General features: G+C 38.9%; 1 protein-coding gene across 1 annotated transcript in view; it reads left to right on the forward strand.

Moving 5' to 3' along the window:
- The window catches only part of HTR2C (5-hydroxytryptamine receptor 2C), a 156,870-nt gene extending 153,023 nt beyond the window's left edge, over positions 1-3,847 (forward strand). The window contains exon 4 of the mRNA XM_055393743.1: positions 3,024-3,847. Within this exon, the coding sequence (XP_055249718.1) occupies positions 3,024-3,847 (824 nt within the window). The remainder of the gene's footprint in view (positions 1-3,023) is intronic.
- Positions 3,848-14,244: the final 10,397 nt, after the last annotated feature.

Here is a 14,244-nt window from a genome sequence, read left to right on the forward strand (position 1 = left end):
GCCTCAGGGTATGGTTCCCACATTGTTGGATGGCAGGGAAGGGGAACAGTTTGGAAGGGGAGCCATTCCACTTTACTCCTCCTCTGGTCTTGCTATAGGATCCTGAGAAGGTATAACACAGTTTTCTACCAACATTTTGTCAGAAAATGACCTTCTTCTCTACATTTATACCAAAATGGTAAGTGTTTCCACTCAGGACCCCAAGACTTTTGCTCTAGAAGTTAGCAGTGGTAGTAAATCTTACAGACTTTTATCATCTGAGGTCTAACAGACATTTCTTTCTATGTTTCAGAAAGAACCTCTGTTTTATTTTAATTGCTTCCACTTTTAAAATATTAAACTTTCAGTATAAAGACTTTAAAAGATTATAAAATTAGATAGAATTATATTATAAAGAAAAATGTACTCATTATCCAGTTCCAAGATTTATCAATTTATGGACTGTCTTGCATCACCTGTACTTCTGTCCACTTCCCCCTCCCATATTATTTCAAAACAAACCTCAGAATAATAATATTTTATCCATAAATACTTCAGTATATACATATCTAAAAATATAAATCTTCCCCCACATAACCACAATATCAACATCACTTTTAAAAACTAATGAACGATAATTATTTACTATCATCAAAGGCTAGTTATTGTTCAAAATAACACGTTTCCACCTGTGTCATGAATATTTTTAAAAATTTGTTTGTTCGCATCACAATTCTAAGAACGTCCACATATTTACATTTCTTGATTGGTATTTTAAGATTCTCTAATATTAGGCTCTCTAATTTTTTCTGTTGTAAATGATTTGTTTTTAAGAAACTCTTCCCTCTTTTCTTAATCTCATATTAGCTTCCTTAACTCCAGAAAACTTCCTACAACCTTATCCTCACTAAAATATTTCATGAAGGATAAGCCAATACTGGCTTCTTTCAGGCAAACTTGATCTATGCTCTTTCTACATATTCCCTCATATTTATGGCTTTTGGAATAAAGATTCTAAGAATACAACATGGCAGCATTCTTACCTATCATTTTATAACTCTTAAGAAATGTAACCTATGTGGTTCATCAAATTTGGTGACAATTACCTTCTGATACTTGCCACTCTTCCCATCTAGAGTTCAAAGGTTGCTTCACCAGATCCTGTACTGTATTACCTGAGGACACTTTCTGTTTGCAGTGTCTCCTAGTTTTCACAGCCATTCTTGCCTTCTTAAATGGCATGCCTAGGTTCAGAATTGCAGGTATGAAGGAGATCAATCCTGGATGTTCATTGGAGGGACTGATGCTAAAGCTAAAACTGCAACACTTTGGCCACCTCATGCGATGAGTTGACTCACTGGAAAAGACTCTGATGCTGGGAAAGGTTGGGGGCAGGAGGAGAAAGGGACGACAGAGAATGAGATGGCTGGATGGCATCACCAACTCTATGGACATGAGTTTGAGTGAACTCCGGGAGTTGGTGATGGACAGGGAGTCCTGGTGTGCTGTGATTCATGGGGTCGCAGAGAGTCGGACACGACTGAGCGACTGAACCAAACTGAACTGAACCAATACCCCAAGAAATCTTGTCACATCTATTGATGCTTCTCATACCATCACTTGGTCTCTTTCTCTAGAAAAAAAAAAAAAAACCTAGGCATGTAAGAAATTCAGGGTCTGAATTACAAAGCTTAAAGATAGCTTTTCAAATACTCTTCCTCATGTCTTCCCAGAAATTAAATACCAATCAACATCGTCAGCAAGCTTTTAGCAAAGAAAAATATTTTCCCCTCTTGATCATCAAACACTCTATACCTGACAAAGCATGTTAAGACAATCTATAGGGACTTTCAGATTTGTCATGGTTCCCTGTGTTTTCCCTAAAGCCAGCAAAGATCTTTGAGAGTGTGCTTCTATCCTCTCTCACAGTTCATAGTACAAATAGCCACCAGACCAGGAATCCCCATAATGATCTCTGATAGAATCCTAGAAGTGCAACATGAATTGTCCCAGGCTTCAAGTTCCTGTGGACACAAGAAAAAATAAATGAACAGTAAAATTTGCATTTCAATTGTGCAAGTTATCCCTGCTTATTGATGATAAACCTCTTCAAGATCTACCATAATGATTTCCAAAAATTTCTGGGTACATTACTTATGCTCCGGCAAAAGATTCTGCTCCCATCTTCTTATTGATATTTTCTGCCTGTGAGCTTCTTTATTAGTGCAAGTGCTTACCTAGGTGAACACCTCTCAGTATTCTTAAAAAACAAATGAGTTCAAAACTCCACACGTAAATGGGAGGACTGTATCTCTCCCAGAGTCTCAGGAAAATGCTTACTAAAAAGACAATTCCTTCAGTTTCTGCATAGTGACTATGTCTGCATTGCGGTCAGATCTAATTCCTATTTGGGGGGTATACTATCCTCTTCATCTCCAAAAAACTCCAGAACTCCCAGGCTCTGTCTCCAAAGGACTCACACACAGAAGTTCCTCTTCTTGACCACTTTCCTCAGGAAAGAATGTCCTTAGCTAAAAACTCATCTCAAACTCAGCCTAGTCAGTGCTGACATGCTATTACTCCTAGGTGGTATACACATCATTTTTATTGCATTTGGAATGTTAAAAATGAACAATTGAATTTATTGATGTCATCGAATACAGACACAAATTTATGCATTCAACACATATTTAGTGAATGCCTTCTATGAGCTGGGACATTTCTAGGAATTGGAGCTAAAACAAAAAGACACAATTCACTGTTACATACAACCATACTTATAATTATCTCAGTAATGGTAATTCCAAGTCTTTTACAGAAAATTGGTGAGAAGGCATTCCTAACTTGAAAAAAAGCTGTCATTTTCTGATATCATACTGTTACTCTTTCATGTGACTATCACTTTATGCTGTGAATAGCTTTCAACAAATATCAGATCTAAATTTTCTCCAGTGATATGCAATTGAATGTATACCATTGTACAAATCTGTTCAATGCTTCCATATGCTGTAACAATGTCCTACCTTCTTTTTTTGTTCCTGTAGGTGTATCAGTTCCTATCCCAGTGATTGGACTGAGGGATGAAGACAAGGTGTTCGTCAACAACTCCACCTGCGTGCTGAATGACCCAAATTTCGTTCTTATTGGGTCCTTCGTAGCTTTCTTCATACCGCTGACAATCATGGTGATTACCTACTGTCTGACGATTCACGTCCTTCACCGACAAGCTCTGATGTTACTGCACGGCCACACTGAGGAACCGCCTGGAATAAACCTGAATTTCCTGAAATGTTGCAAGAGGAACACCAATGAAGAGAACTCTGCAAACCCGAACCAAGATTTGCACCCACGCCGAAGGAAGAAGAAAGAAAGACGGCCTAGGGGCACCATGCAAGCCATCAACAATGAACGGAAAGCCTCAAAGGTCCTTGGCATTGTTTTCTTTGTGTTTCTGATCATGTGGTGCCCTTTTTTTATTACTAATATTTTGTCTGTTCTTTGTGGGAAGGCTTGTAATCAAAAGCTCATGGAAAAGCTTCTGAATGTGTTTGTTTGGATTGGCTATGTTTGTTCAGGAATTAATCCTCTGGTGTACACTCTTTTCAACAAAGTTTACCGAAGGGCTTTCTCCAACTATTTGCGCTGCAATTATAAGGCAGATAAAAAGCCTCCAATCAGACAAATCCCGAGAGTTGCTGCCACTGCATTGTCTGGGAGGGAGCTTAATGTTAACATTTACCGGCACACCAATGAACCAGTAAATAAGAAAGCTGATGACAAGGAGCCTGGTATAGAGATGCAAGTTGAGAATTTGGAGCTACCGGTTAATCCCTCCAATGTGATTAGTGAAAGGATTAGTAGTGTGTAAGAAAGAGCAGCACAGTCTTTTCCTATGGTAAAACTACAAATGTAGGAAATTGTTCTTTAATTCTGTCGGTCATAACTAATGTAAATATTGCCGTCTGAAAAGTGTTTTATATATAGCTTTGCAATCCTGTACTTTACAATCATGCTTACAATAGTGAGATTTAGGGTTCTATATTTACTGTTTATAATAGATTGAGAATAACTTATTTTGATTGATGCAAAAATGTTGATTTCCCCCCTTCCATCCCTCCTTCCCTCCCTCTTTTTCTTTCTCTCTCTCCTCTCTCTCTCTTTTTCTTTTGCATATAAGGAAACATTGATGTTCATCTCAGGTGGCATTTGCAGGAGACCAGAATGATACACATGACAGAGGTTTTCAACCACACCAAAATTGAATAAATTCGGTGGACTCTTTTTTCCGGGTTAACAGTAAATATGCACTTTAAATTCTTGCTCTGCTCATCTACACACATAAATACAGTAAAATAGGTTCTACCTTCTGAAACTCTATCACAGCTATTAGTGAGTCAAAGGCAGAACTTACTTCTTGTCACACACAGGGGAAATTTTGACATTGTCAGAATGTTGTGTTGATACTGCAATGTCTGTCCCCAAACATAGTGGCATTTTAATATAGCAGCTAGTTAACCGGAACTACAGAAGTGGAAGGATGACAAGAGATATATACACCAACAATAGCTTTTCACTTCTTATAATGTTCAAATTCTGATTAAAATGACCAGCAGACTGGAATTAGTGTCTTCATTCTGGTCCTTAGTAAATACCTAATTCCATGATTAAACTGGGAAACAAAATCCCAGAGTTATTTCCCAATCCAGGATTCAACATCAATTGGGTTTTGATCTCAGGATCCTGGAAATTCGTGTGCTACACACGAAATTAGCATTTTTGAGCCTTATTAAAATAGTATATTAATTATGGTACCTCTATCTATAGGACCTAATTTAGCAGTCCATTTTTGAGTAAAACTTGCGTTGGATGCAGATGTCCAAGACTTCAGAAGTTTTACTTGATTAAGGACTACAGAACTGGGCCCTTAGAATGTGAAAAAAAGTAATTAAAGAAGCTTTTACTGAACTCTGGGAAAAAAGAAATACAGAGTTTCCATTTGGATTTTAAAAGAAAATATCTCATTTTCAGATCCTTCCAAACTCTCTAGTGCAGGGAAAGGCTGCAGCTAATTTGTGAAAGTGGCAAGCTCTTCGTTGTACTGTAATTATATACCAGAAGTTTAAACCTTTGTTAAATATACTGTTGTGTTACAATCAGTGTTGGCCATTGTTTCATTCCTGGGCCTGTTGCTCTCTAAGAATTCAGTACCATTTTACTAGCTTGTTAACCATGAAAGGTTTTCAAACATTACTAAAGTCAAACCATTGAGTCTATGCTATGTGCAGAGTATACAAGTGTTTCCAGTAACTATATTTCCATGTTTGTCCATTTAACACAATTGTGGATCTATTTCTGAAGATTTCATGATGCTATTTCTTATGCCTGACAGTTACTTACACACCTTAGAGTATCTTGAAATTGGTGAAGGCAGAATACAAATTTCTAAAAACCCCAGTGTGTGTCCTCAACACACAGCATAGATAAATCCAACAGTCTGCCACAAGGGCAGTGGGAGATATGCTGTATTTGAGGAAACTCATACAGCCCCTAAGTGGTTTGCAACACTGCCAAATGCCAGTCAATTGCTTGAGCATGCCCAATTATAACATGAAAGTAAAGTCTACCTGCCTGTTAGCTCTGTCGAACTGCATGTTAAAAACAATTATATGAAATTGAATGAGATCTAATTCTTACTGAAACGAAAATGTCTGAAGAAACATAGCATGCATTGAGCATGAGTTCTGCACATACATGGTGTCCTGCATGTATGCCATGTATGTTGCATAAATCCATCGATTTGTATTAATGTAAGACAGAGTAGGTGTTATAAGAATGACTTAAATGCAAATCCTTTGGCAGTCTTTAAAAAGACCATGCAATCAGATCTGAAGTATTGTGAGTATAGAGAAAATTGGAAACATCTGATTTCTTTCCTGAACTATCAGGGCAAGCTCATAGCACATGTTTTACAAAGAAACTATAAACCACTGATTTTCAAAAGCACTAGCCATAAGTTGAATGATAATAGCTTATAGCACATTTGTTAATAATTCTTATGTCATCAAGCAGTAGTACTTAATAGTACACAACACAGTAATTATTCTAAATTCGTGTGCTATTCGTAAGTTCTGTGCAGTTTGGTATGAAATAAGTATATTCTTTTGGATATAAATCTTACAGTGTTAAATCTACAACTTTTATAAATGTTTTAAAGTCCATGTGATAAGTGTAAACATGGTGAATTTATTGTCAAACAGATCATTTTGATGTACTATTATATATGTATATCTGTTTAAGACACATGCAACGGACTGCCTTATATTATTTCCTGTAAATCTTCCTTCATCAAGTGGTACTTTTTGTGAGTGGTTGCCAAGTAGTTGTCTTATTTCTGATTCCTGTGTGTTACCCATTCCAGGTTTTTGTGATATTTCCTATTAATTTATTAAATTTATTAAATGTTGCCTAATATGTCACGTGCCTTTTTCCCCCCTGCATCTTTTGAGGGAAAAATACACCACTTCATTTCTTGGAAAATTAAATTGTAACTGGTTAAATCAGTTCACAAAGACAAATACAACCAGAGAATATTACCCTTTTCTGTGAACTCAAAGACTATGACACTAGAGGAAAGACAAGAGGTATAAATGACAAAAGCAATATTAATAACAACATCACTGATTACTCATGAACAGAATAACTGGACCCTGAAATATTCCTACCTTCCTTAACCTGAGCAGGGGCCTAGGGTGGCTCACATGCTTTCTTTGCTATAGGATTGCTATCTTATCCACATCAGACTCAAAGCTCTCCAAGAGCAGAGAGGACCATGTCTATACTGTTGATGGTTTTATTTCCAGTTGATAGTAGTCACTCTATGTTCAATAGGTATGTATTGAGTATCAATATTTGTGGGCATTGTATTATCTGTTCCTGTTGCCAAAAGAAACCTTGCAACTCCCCACTGTTCAGTCATGTAGTGTGACTTGATCACTTTAACTGACTTCTATCCCAAATGGCCTTGGATACCTGTGTTATCATCAAGGTCTCCATACTAAGCGCCTCTGTTCCTCCTTACCTGGAGCCATGTGTGACAAAATCCATTGGCCTTTTCTTCCACCATGTATACCTTTCTGATGCTGTGTGAGCTACTGGCATGAGTTCAGTTCCCTGAGAAGAAAGCAGGAGCACCTCATTCCTTTGCAGCCATGACTAGGTTGATTCCTAGGAATGGGTCAAGGAATAAAGGCTGAAGTGCCACTTTGAAACCAATGGGGTCACCGCTGCCATGGCTTCAAATATCTTGTACCACTGAAGCTAGGGACTACTCTTGCCCAATAGTGAAGCAATGGAGAGAGGTTGAAATTTCTGATGGCACAAAATTGAAGTCATTATTACCAGTAAAAGGGAAGGAGGGTCAGAAGGAAGACTGGAGTGTCTTATCCCATACCACTGGAAGGTCTTTGTGGTCTGAGGAGAAAAACATACTTCTTGTCATCCAGCAGCAGTAAGTTTTTGCTAACTGCAGAAACACAGTTCCTACACAGTTAATCAGTTCCCTCTTAGGTCAATGCAATCTCCATGGTTGAGGCCCACTTCTCCTTGCATATTCCCCTAGACATATGTTAACATATCACCCAGAAAGCTGCATGTATTAGAACAAGGTATTTTTATAGGCAATGCCAACAAAAGTAGGTAACAGCATAGTGGTTCTCAAATATTATGTGACTCATAGTGCACTTTTAAATAGTTCTAAGAGGTAGAGTGGGTTCCCTAGGATATAAATTCTGAGATGGAAATAAGTGTATAGGATGTGTATTAGGAAAGGTTCTTGGGATCCATCTGCATGGGGGAATGGAAGAAAGGAGCAATGGGCAGAGGGAGAAACTGGGCTCTGATGTAGTCACAATAAGGGCTTATTCCCCATGCACCTTTGGAGGGGGGAAAATATGCAACTCAACCTCATTTTTTTTGAAAGTTAAATTGAATTCTGTAAAATAAGTTCACAAAGACAATCTCAACCAAAAAGTATCACCCTTCCTCACTAATTCTGCATGTAGTCAAAGATTATAACACCAAGGGAAAGACAATTGAGAGCTGTGAAAAATAAAAACAATACCACACTTAGCTGACTCCCATGGGAAACTTCATAGTTGTTCCAAGTTGAAGCAGGAGACCAATCCTCTATACTGCCACTGTCCCCAAGAGAGATATATAACCTTATGCCAAGTCACTTTCTTCATCAGAGGCAATTTCCAAAGAAAGCTTATACCTAAAAGTTGTGAAGTCTACAATTTCCCATCACCTGGGAAATAAACCCTTCAAACCTGAAGGTGGTATCTTGTCAAGATAGCATAGCATCTATAATAAATAGTATATTTATTGAGTAGAAAAGATTCACCTCCTAGTTCAACACCTATATAAACAAGACAACACCAAGCAGACGCCGGGCCCAACGAAGGAACCACTTGTGGGAGCTCATCGAGGAACGAGAGAACGCCAACCCTTTTGACGACGAAGAGGAGGTTGTCACCTTTGAGCTGGGCGAGATGTTGCTTATGCTTTTGGCTGCAGGTGGGGACGACGACCTGACAGACTCTGAAGATGAGTGGGACTTGTTTCACGATGAGCTGGAAGATTTTTATGACTTGGATCTATAGCAGCTCGGCGGGGTACGCGAACTGGTCTGCCGAGCCTCAGGCGGCAGCGGGCCTCGGGGGTGGCGGCCGTGACCAGGCTGCTCTCCTAGGCAGGCCTCTCAACTCCAGGTGCTGTCATAATCATTTTTACCCAGGGCCTGTCTTCTCAACCCCTCACCTTTCCCCAAGGAGTATGTTGTTTTTTTGAAAAAGTTACAAAAATAAATCTGAAAGTTAGTTTTTTTGTAACATGAATTTAACTGTCAGACAGTTAGTGTAGGTTTGTTGCATTACGTTTTTCCACCAGATCCACACAGTTCAAGGGGAGCATACCTGAATTTCCAGGACTCGTTTTGGAGGACCCTGGGTTCAGCAGTATCAGCACTGGCCCCTGCCTTGGGGGTCCAGGAAGTGGGGTGATGGGTGAAGGGTCTGAACTGTAGCAAGTAGCCTCCTCCTGCTCTAGGCTTGGGAGGTAGGTGCTTGGTTTCTGGTGAAATCTGCGCATCTGTGTTTTTCTGTCTGGCCCCTGTCCCGTCACCCCTGCCCTGTGCGCTCGTCCTGTGGTTTTGGTCTCTGTTTCATTGCACACAAGTAATAATACTACTGGGCACCCAGAACCAGGTGTGAATGTATTTGAGATTTTTACCGTCTTTAGCGTGATAGGAAAATTGTGAAAGAACACATATAAAAAGATGGGAGTGGAAGAAAATAATGCAGAGTTGGAAGCTGACTCCCCAAGGCTGATGGACTTGGGATATGTGAGTGTGAGTGCGTGACAAGCTTCCCATCCCTGCGTAGACGCAGTGTTTTGTAGCCTTAGCGAAAAAACTTGGTTTAGTGGATTCAGCCTCGTGTGGCAAATAGATCTTAAAGGACAAAGCAGTTTATTGGTAGCTGTTAATAGAGCAGTGCTAGCTCTGTCTGTATAAATAGAGAAATGGGCTTAGCCATGGAAGTGCAAACTATCTGGTTATCCCATGTATTAACACAACCTAGGGCTTGGGTCCATAGTTTTGTTTAATGGTGTATGATCTACTAGACTTCTCAGTCCAGGCACTTTTTGACAAACTTTTGTCCTCATTTGAGGCGTTTTTTGTCAGGTTTTGTGTTCCTTTTTTGTGGGTATTTGCCTCATTGCATCCCCAAGCTTTGCAGCTAGACAGTGAGATTCAAAACTACGTTCTAAGGTGTTTCCTGTAATGGAGTCATTGGTTGGCAGTATAGTAAGTCAGACTTTTCCACTGAAAGGGGAAACAGAGGGTGGTTATCCAGAAGATAAGCTGATGTTAAATTGTTAGAGCAATTCCTCGATCGGAAATTTTAGCTTTGCGTTTTGTTGGTCTTTCCTGAAAATAACTTGGAGGTGCCCTGGATGTGTCCATCACTGCTCTGATGCCTCGGATATCTCTCGTTCTTTTCACTTAAAGAAAAAAAGATAAAAACAAAGCAGTAATTGTTGCAGAGGTCTCTGTATTTTGCAGCTGCCCTTTTGTAAGATGCACTTTTCCCAAATAAAACAATTTTTAAACCCCCCCCCCAAAAAAAAAACAAACAAACAAGACAAGAGAACCTGGCTGGCTGTCACTGAAGCAAAAATCAATGGAAATGGATGTGAAAGGAAATATATGTTTTATATATGATTTCTTTCCTTATTGAAGGTGTTCTCAATCAACAGCTTACTAGAATTCTTAGATTTATGAATCCATCTCAATAGCTCAAGCTAAGCAGGCAGTAAAAAACAATCCCAAAGCCTCAATGGCTTAACAAAACAAATATTCATTTTGTGTTCACACTCCATGTCCAATGAGGGTTGCCAGGAAATCTCTTATCATGGTTACTCTGGATAAAAATGGTGATAGAGGCTTTATACTTGCTGCCATGTAGCAGAAGAAAAGAAATTTAGTGAAGCTATTTCTTACACTAAAGTTAACCCTACCTTTGACTTTCAAATTAATCCTGACTCTATCCATATCCTCACACCTTACCTATAATATTATTTCTTTTCTTAATTTTATCTTTAAAAATTTCTATCCTACTCTAAACTTTATAGTTAATGGTAACCCTAACTCTTGTTCCTAAATTACCTCTAGCCACTATACTGCTTTCTGCAAACTCTAATCTTACTCAAACCTCTAACCTCACCCTTATTATTAACTTCAATGCTTGTTCTGTTTATAATCCTCCCTAAGGGGCTAATTCTGAACTTACTTCTAACCTAACATCTGGGCTCACCTAGTGGCTCAGATGGTAAAGAATCTGCCTACAATGCAGAAGATCCAAGTTCGATCCTTGGGTTGAAATGGCAACCCTGGAGAATGAAATGATAACCCACTCCAGTATTCTTTTTTTTTTTTGTAAATTAATTAATTTATTTTAATTGGAGGCTAATTACTTTACAATAGTCTAGTGGTTTTTGCCATACATTCACATGAATCAGCCATGGGTGTACATGTGTTCCCCGTTCTGAAAACTCCCTCCCATCTCCCTCCCCATCTCATCCCTCAGGGTCTTCCCAGTGCACTGGGCCTGAGCACCCTGTCTCATGCATCTAACTTGGACTGGCAATCTATTTCATATATGGTAATATACATGTTTCAATGCTATTCTCTCAAATCATCCCACCCTCGCCTTCTCCCACAGAGTCCAAAAGTCTGTTCTTTACATCTGTGTTTCTTTTGCTGTCTCATATATAGGGTCATCGTTACCATCTTAATAAATTCCATAAAGATATGTTAATATACTATATTGATGTTTTTCTTTCTGACTAACTTCACTCTGTAAAATAGGCTCCAGTTTCATCCACCTCATTAGAACTGATTCAAATGCATTCTTTTTAATAGCTGAGTAATATTGCATTGTGTATATGTACCACAGCTTTCTTATCCATTCATCTGCCGATGGACATCAAGGTTTCTTCCATGTCCTAGCTATTGTAAACAGTACTGCAATGAACATTGGAGTACATGTTTCTCATTAAATTCTGGTTTCCTCAGTGTGTATGTCCAGCAGTGGGATTTCTGGGTCATATGGCAGTTCTATTTTCATTTTATTAAGGAATCTCCACACTCTTCTCCATAGTGGCTGTACTAGTTTGCATTCCCACCAACAGTGTAAGAGGGTTCCCTTTTCTCCACACCCTCTCCAGCATTTATTGCTGTAGACATTTTGATAGCAGCCATTCTGACCGGCATGAGATGGTACCTCATTGTGGTTTTGATTTGCATTTCTCTGATAATGAGTGATCCACACAGTCAAAAGCTATATCATGAGGAACGCTGGGCTGGAAGAAGCACAAGCTGGAATCAAGATTGCCAGGAGAAATATCAATAACCTCAGATATGCAGATGACACCACCCTTATGGCAGAAAGTGAAGAGGAACTAAAAAGCCTCTTGATGAAAGTGAAGGAGGAGAGTGAAAAGGTTGGCTTGAAGCTCAACATTCAGAAAACAAAGATCATGGCATCTGGTCCCATCACTTCATGGGAAATAGATGGGGAAACAGTGGAAACAGTGTCAGACTTTATTTTGGGGGGCTCCAAAATCACTGTGGATGCTGATTGCAGCCATGAAATTAAAAGACACTTACTCCTTGGAAGGAAAGTCAGGACCAACCTAGATAGCATATTAAAAAGCAGAGACATTACTTTGCCAACCAAGGTCCATCTAGTTAAGACTATGGTTTTTCCTGTGGTCATGTGTGGATGTGAGAGTTGGACTGCGAAGAAAGCTGATCACGGAAGAATTGATGCTTTTGAACTGTGGTGTTGGAGAAGACTCTTGAGAGTCCCTTGGACTGCAAGGAGATCCAACCAGTCCATTCTAGAGGAGATCAATCCTGGGTGTTCATTGGAAGGACTTACGGTAAAACTGAAACTCCAATACTTTGGCCACCTCATGCGACGAGTTGACTCACTGGAAAAGACTCTGATGCTGGGAAAGGTTGGGGGCGGGAGGAGAAGGGGACGACAGAGAATGAGGTGGCTGGATGGCATCACCGACTCTGTGGACATGAGTTTGAGTGAACTCTGGGAGTTGGTGATAGACAGGGAGGCCTGGCGTGCCGTGATTCATGGGGTCGTGGAGAGTCGGACAAGACTGAGCAACTGAACTGAACTGAACTGATATTGTATATATTCACTGCTACTCAATTACAAAATCGTCAGACAGCAGTGAAAAACATGCTCAAATAACTCATAAAAAAAAAAGAGAACCATGACTCTTTAAAGTACAAAATGTTGGGTGATGTCACTTCAGACAGAAAATGAGGGGAGTTTTAAAAATACACATTTGCCTTACTTTATTTAGGTAGGTTTTATCGCTTGTTTACTTATAGCACTATACAAGTTTCAGTGCCCAGAAACTAAAGTAATAATGTACTCTGAATCATTTCAACTTAAAATATTTTGCATTTATCACTTGATACATGTTATTTAAACATTTTAATATGTAAAACACTTGAAAGCAAACCATGCCACAACCACTAAGATAGTTGGAATCAGAAAGACAGATTGTTAGAATCAAAAAGACCAACAATTGCTGGTGAGAATGCGAAGAGAATAAAACCCTCATCCATTGCTGGGAGAATGTAAAGTGTAGCAGCTACTTTGGAATAGAGTTTGGCAGTTTCTTTTTTTCCCCCACATCTAGTTATTTTGTCTCATTTTTATATAAATGTATTGTTTTTAATTGAAGGAAAATTGCTTTACAGTATTGTGCTGCTTTCTGCCATACTTCAACATGAACCAGCCATAGCTGTACATATGTCCCCTCCCCCTTGAACCTCTTTCCCGTGTCCCACCCCTCTAAGTTGTTAAAATTTAAACACAGCATTACTATATGAGGGAGCAATTCTACTACTAAGTGTATGTGAAAATGAAGTCACTCAGTTGCGTCTGACTCTTTGCGACCCTGTGGACTGTAGCCTACAAGGCTCCTCTGTCCATGGGATTTTCCAAGCAAGAGTACTAGAGTGGGTTGCCATTTCCTTCTCCAGGGGATCTTCCCAACTCAGGGATCAAACCCAGGTCTCCCACATCGTAGGCAGACACTTTACCATTTGAGCCACTAGGGAAGTCCTACTAAGTGTATAGTCAAGAGAATAAAAATCAGGCCTTAAACCAAAAGATTGCTCATACATGTTCATAGCACTATTATTCATAATAAACTAATAAATATATTATTAACATAATAAACATTATTCAAAATAAACAGTGGAAAAAAACAAATGTCCATCAACTAATGAATGGATAAACAAAACGTGATATATTCACACAATGGAATACTATTCATCCGTAAAAAGTAATGAAGTACAGATTCACGCCACAACATTGATGAACCTTGGAAGTGTTATGCAAAGTAAAAGAAGCCAGAGACAAAAGGCCACATACTGGATGATTCCATTTTTATGAAATGCCTATGATAAGCAAACCTATTGAGATACTGAATATAGATCAGTGGTTGCTTGGAGCTGAAGAAGAGGTTGAAGAGAGAATGGAGAATGATCACTAATAGTTACAAGGTTATTTTTAGAGTGATGGAATGTGTTAAAATTAGATTATATGATACGTACTGTGCAAATATACTTTAAAAATTGAATTACACACTTTAATGGGCATACATAAA

Source organism: Moschus berezovskii, chromosome X (assembly GCF_049115385.1).
Source record: "Moschus berezovskii isolate FMDL1 chromosome X, NW_MosBer_1.0, whole genome shotgun sequence".
NCBI classification, from domain to species: domain Eukaryota; kingdom Metazoa; phylum Chordata; class Mammalia; order Artiodactyla; family Moschidae; genus Moschus; species Moschus berezovskii.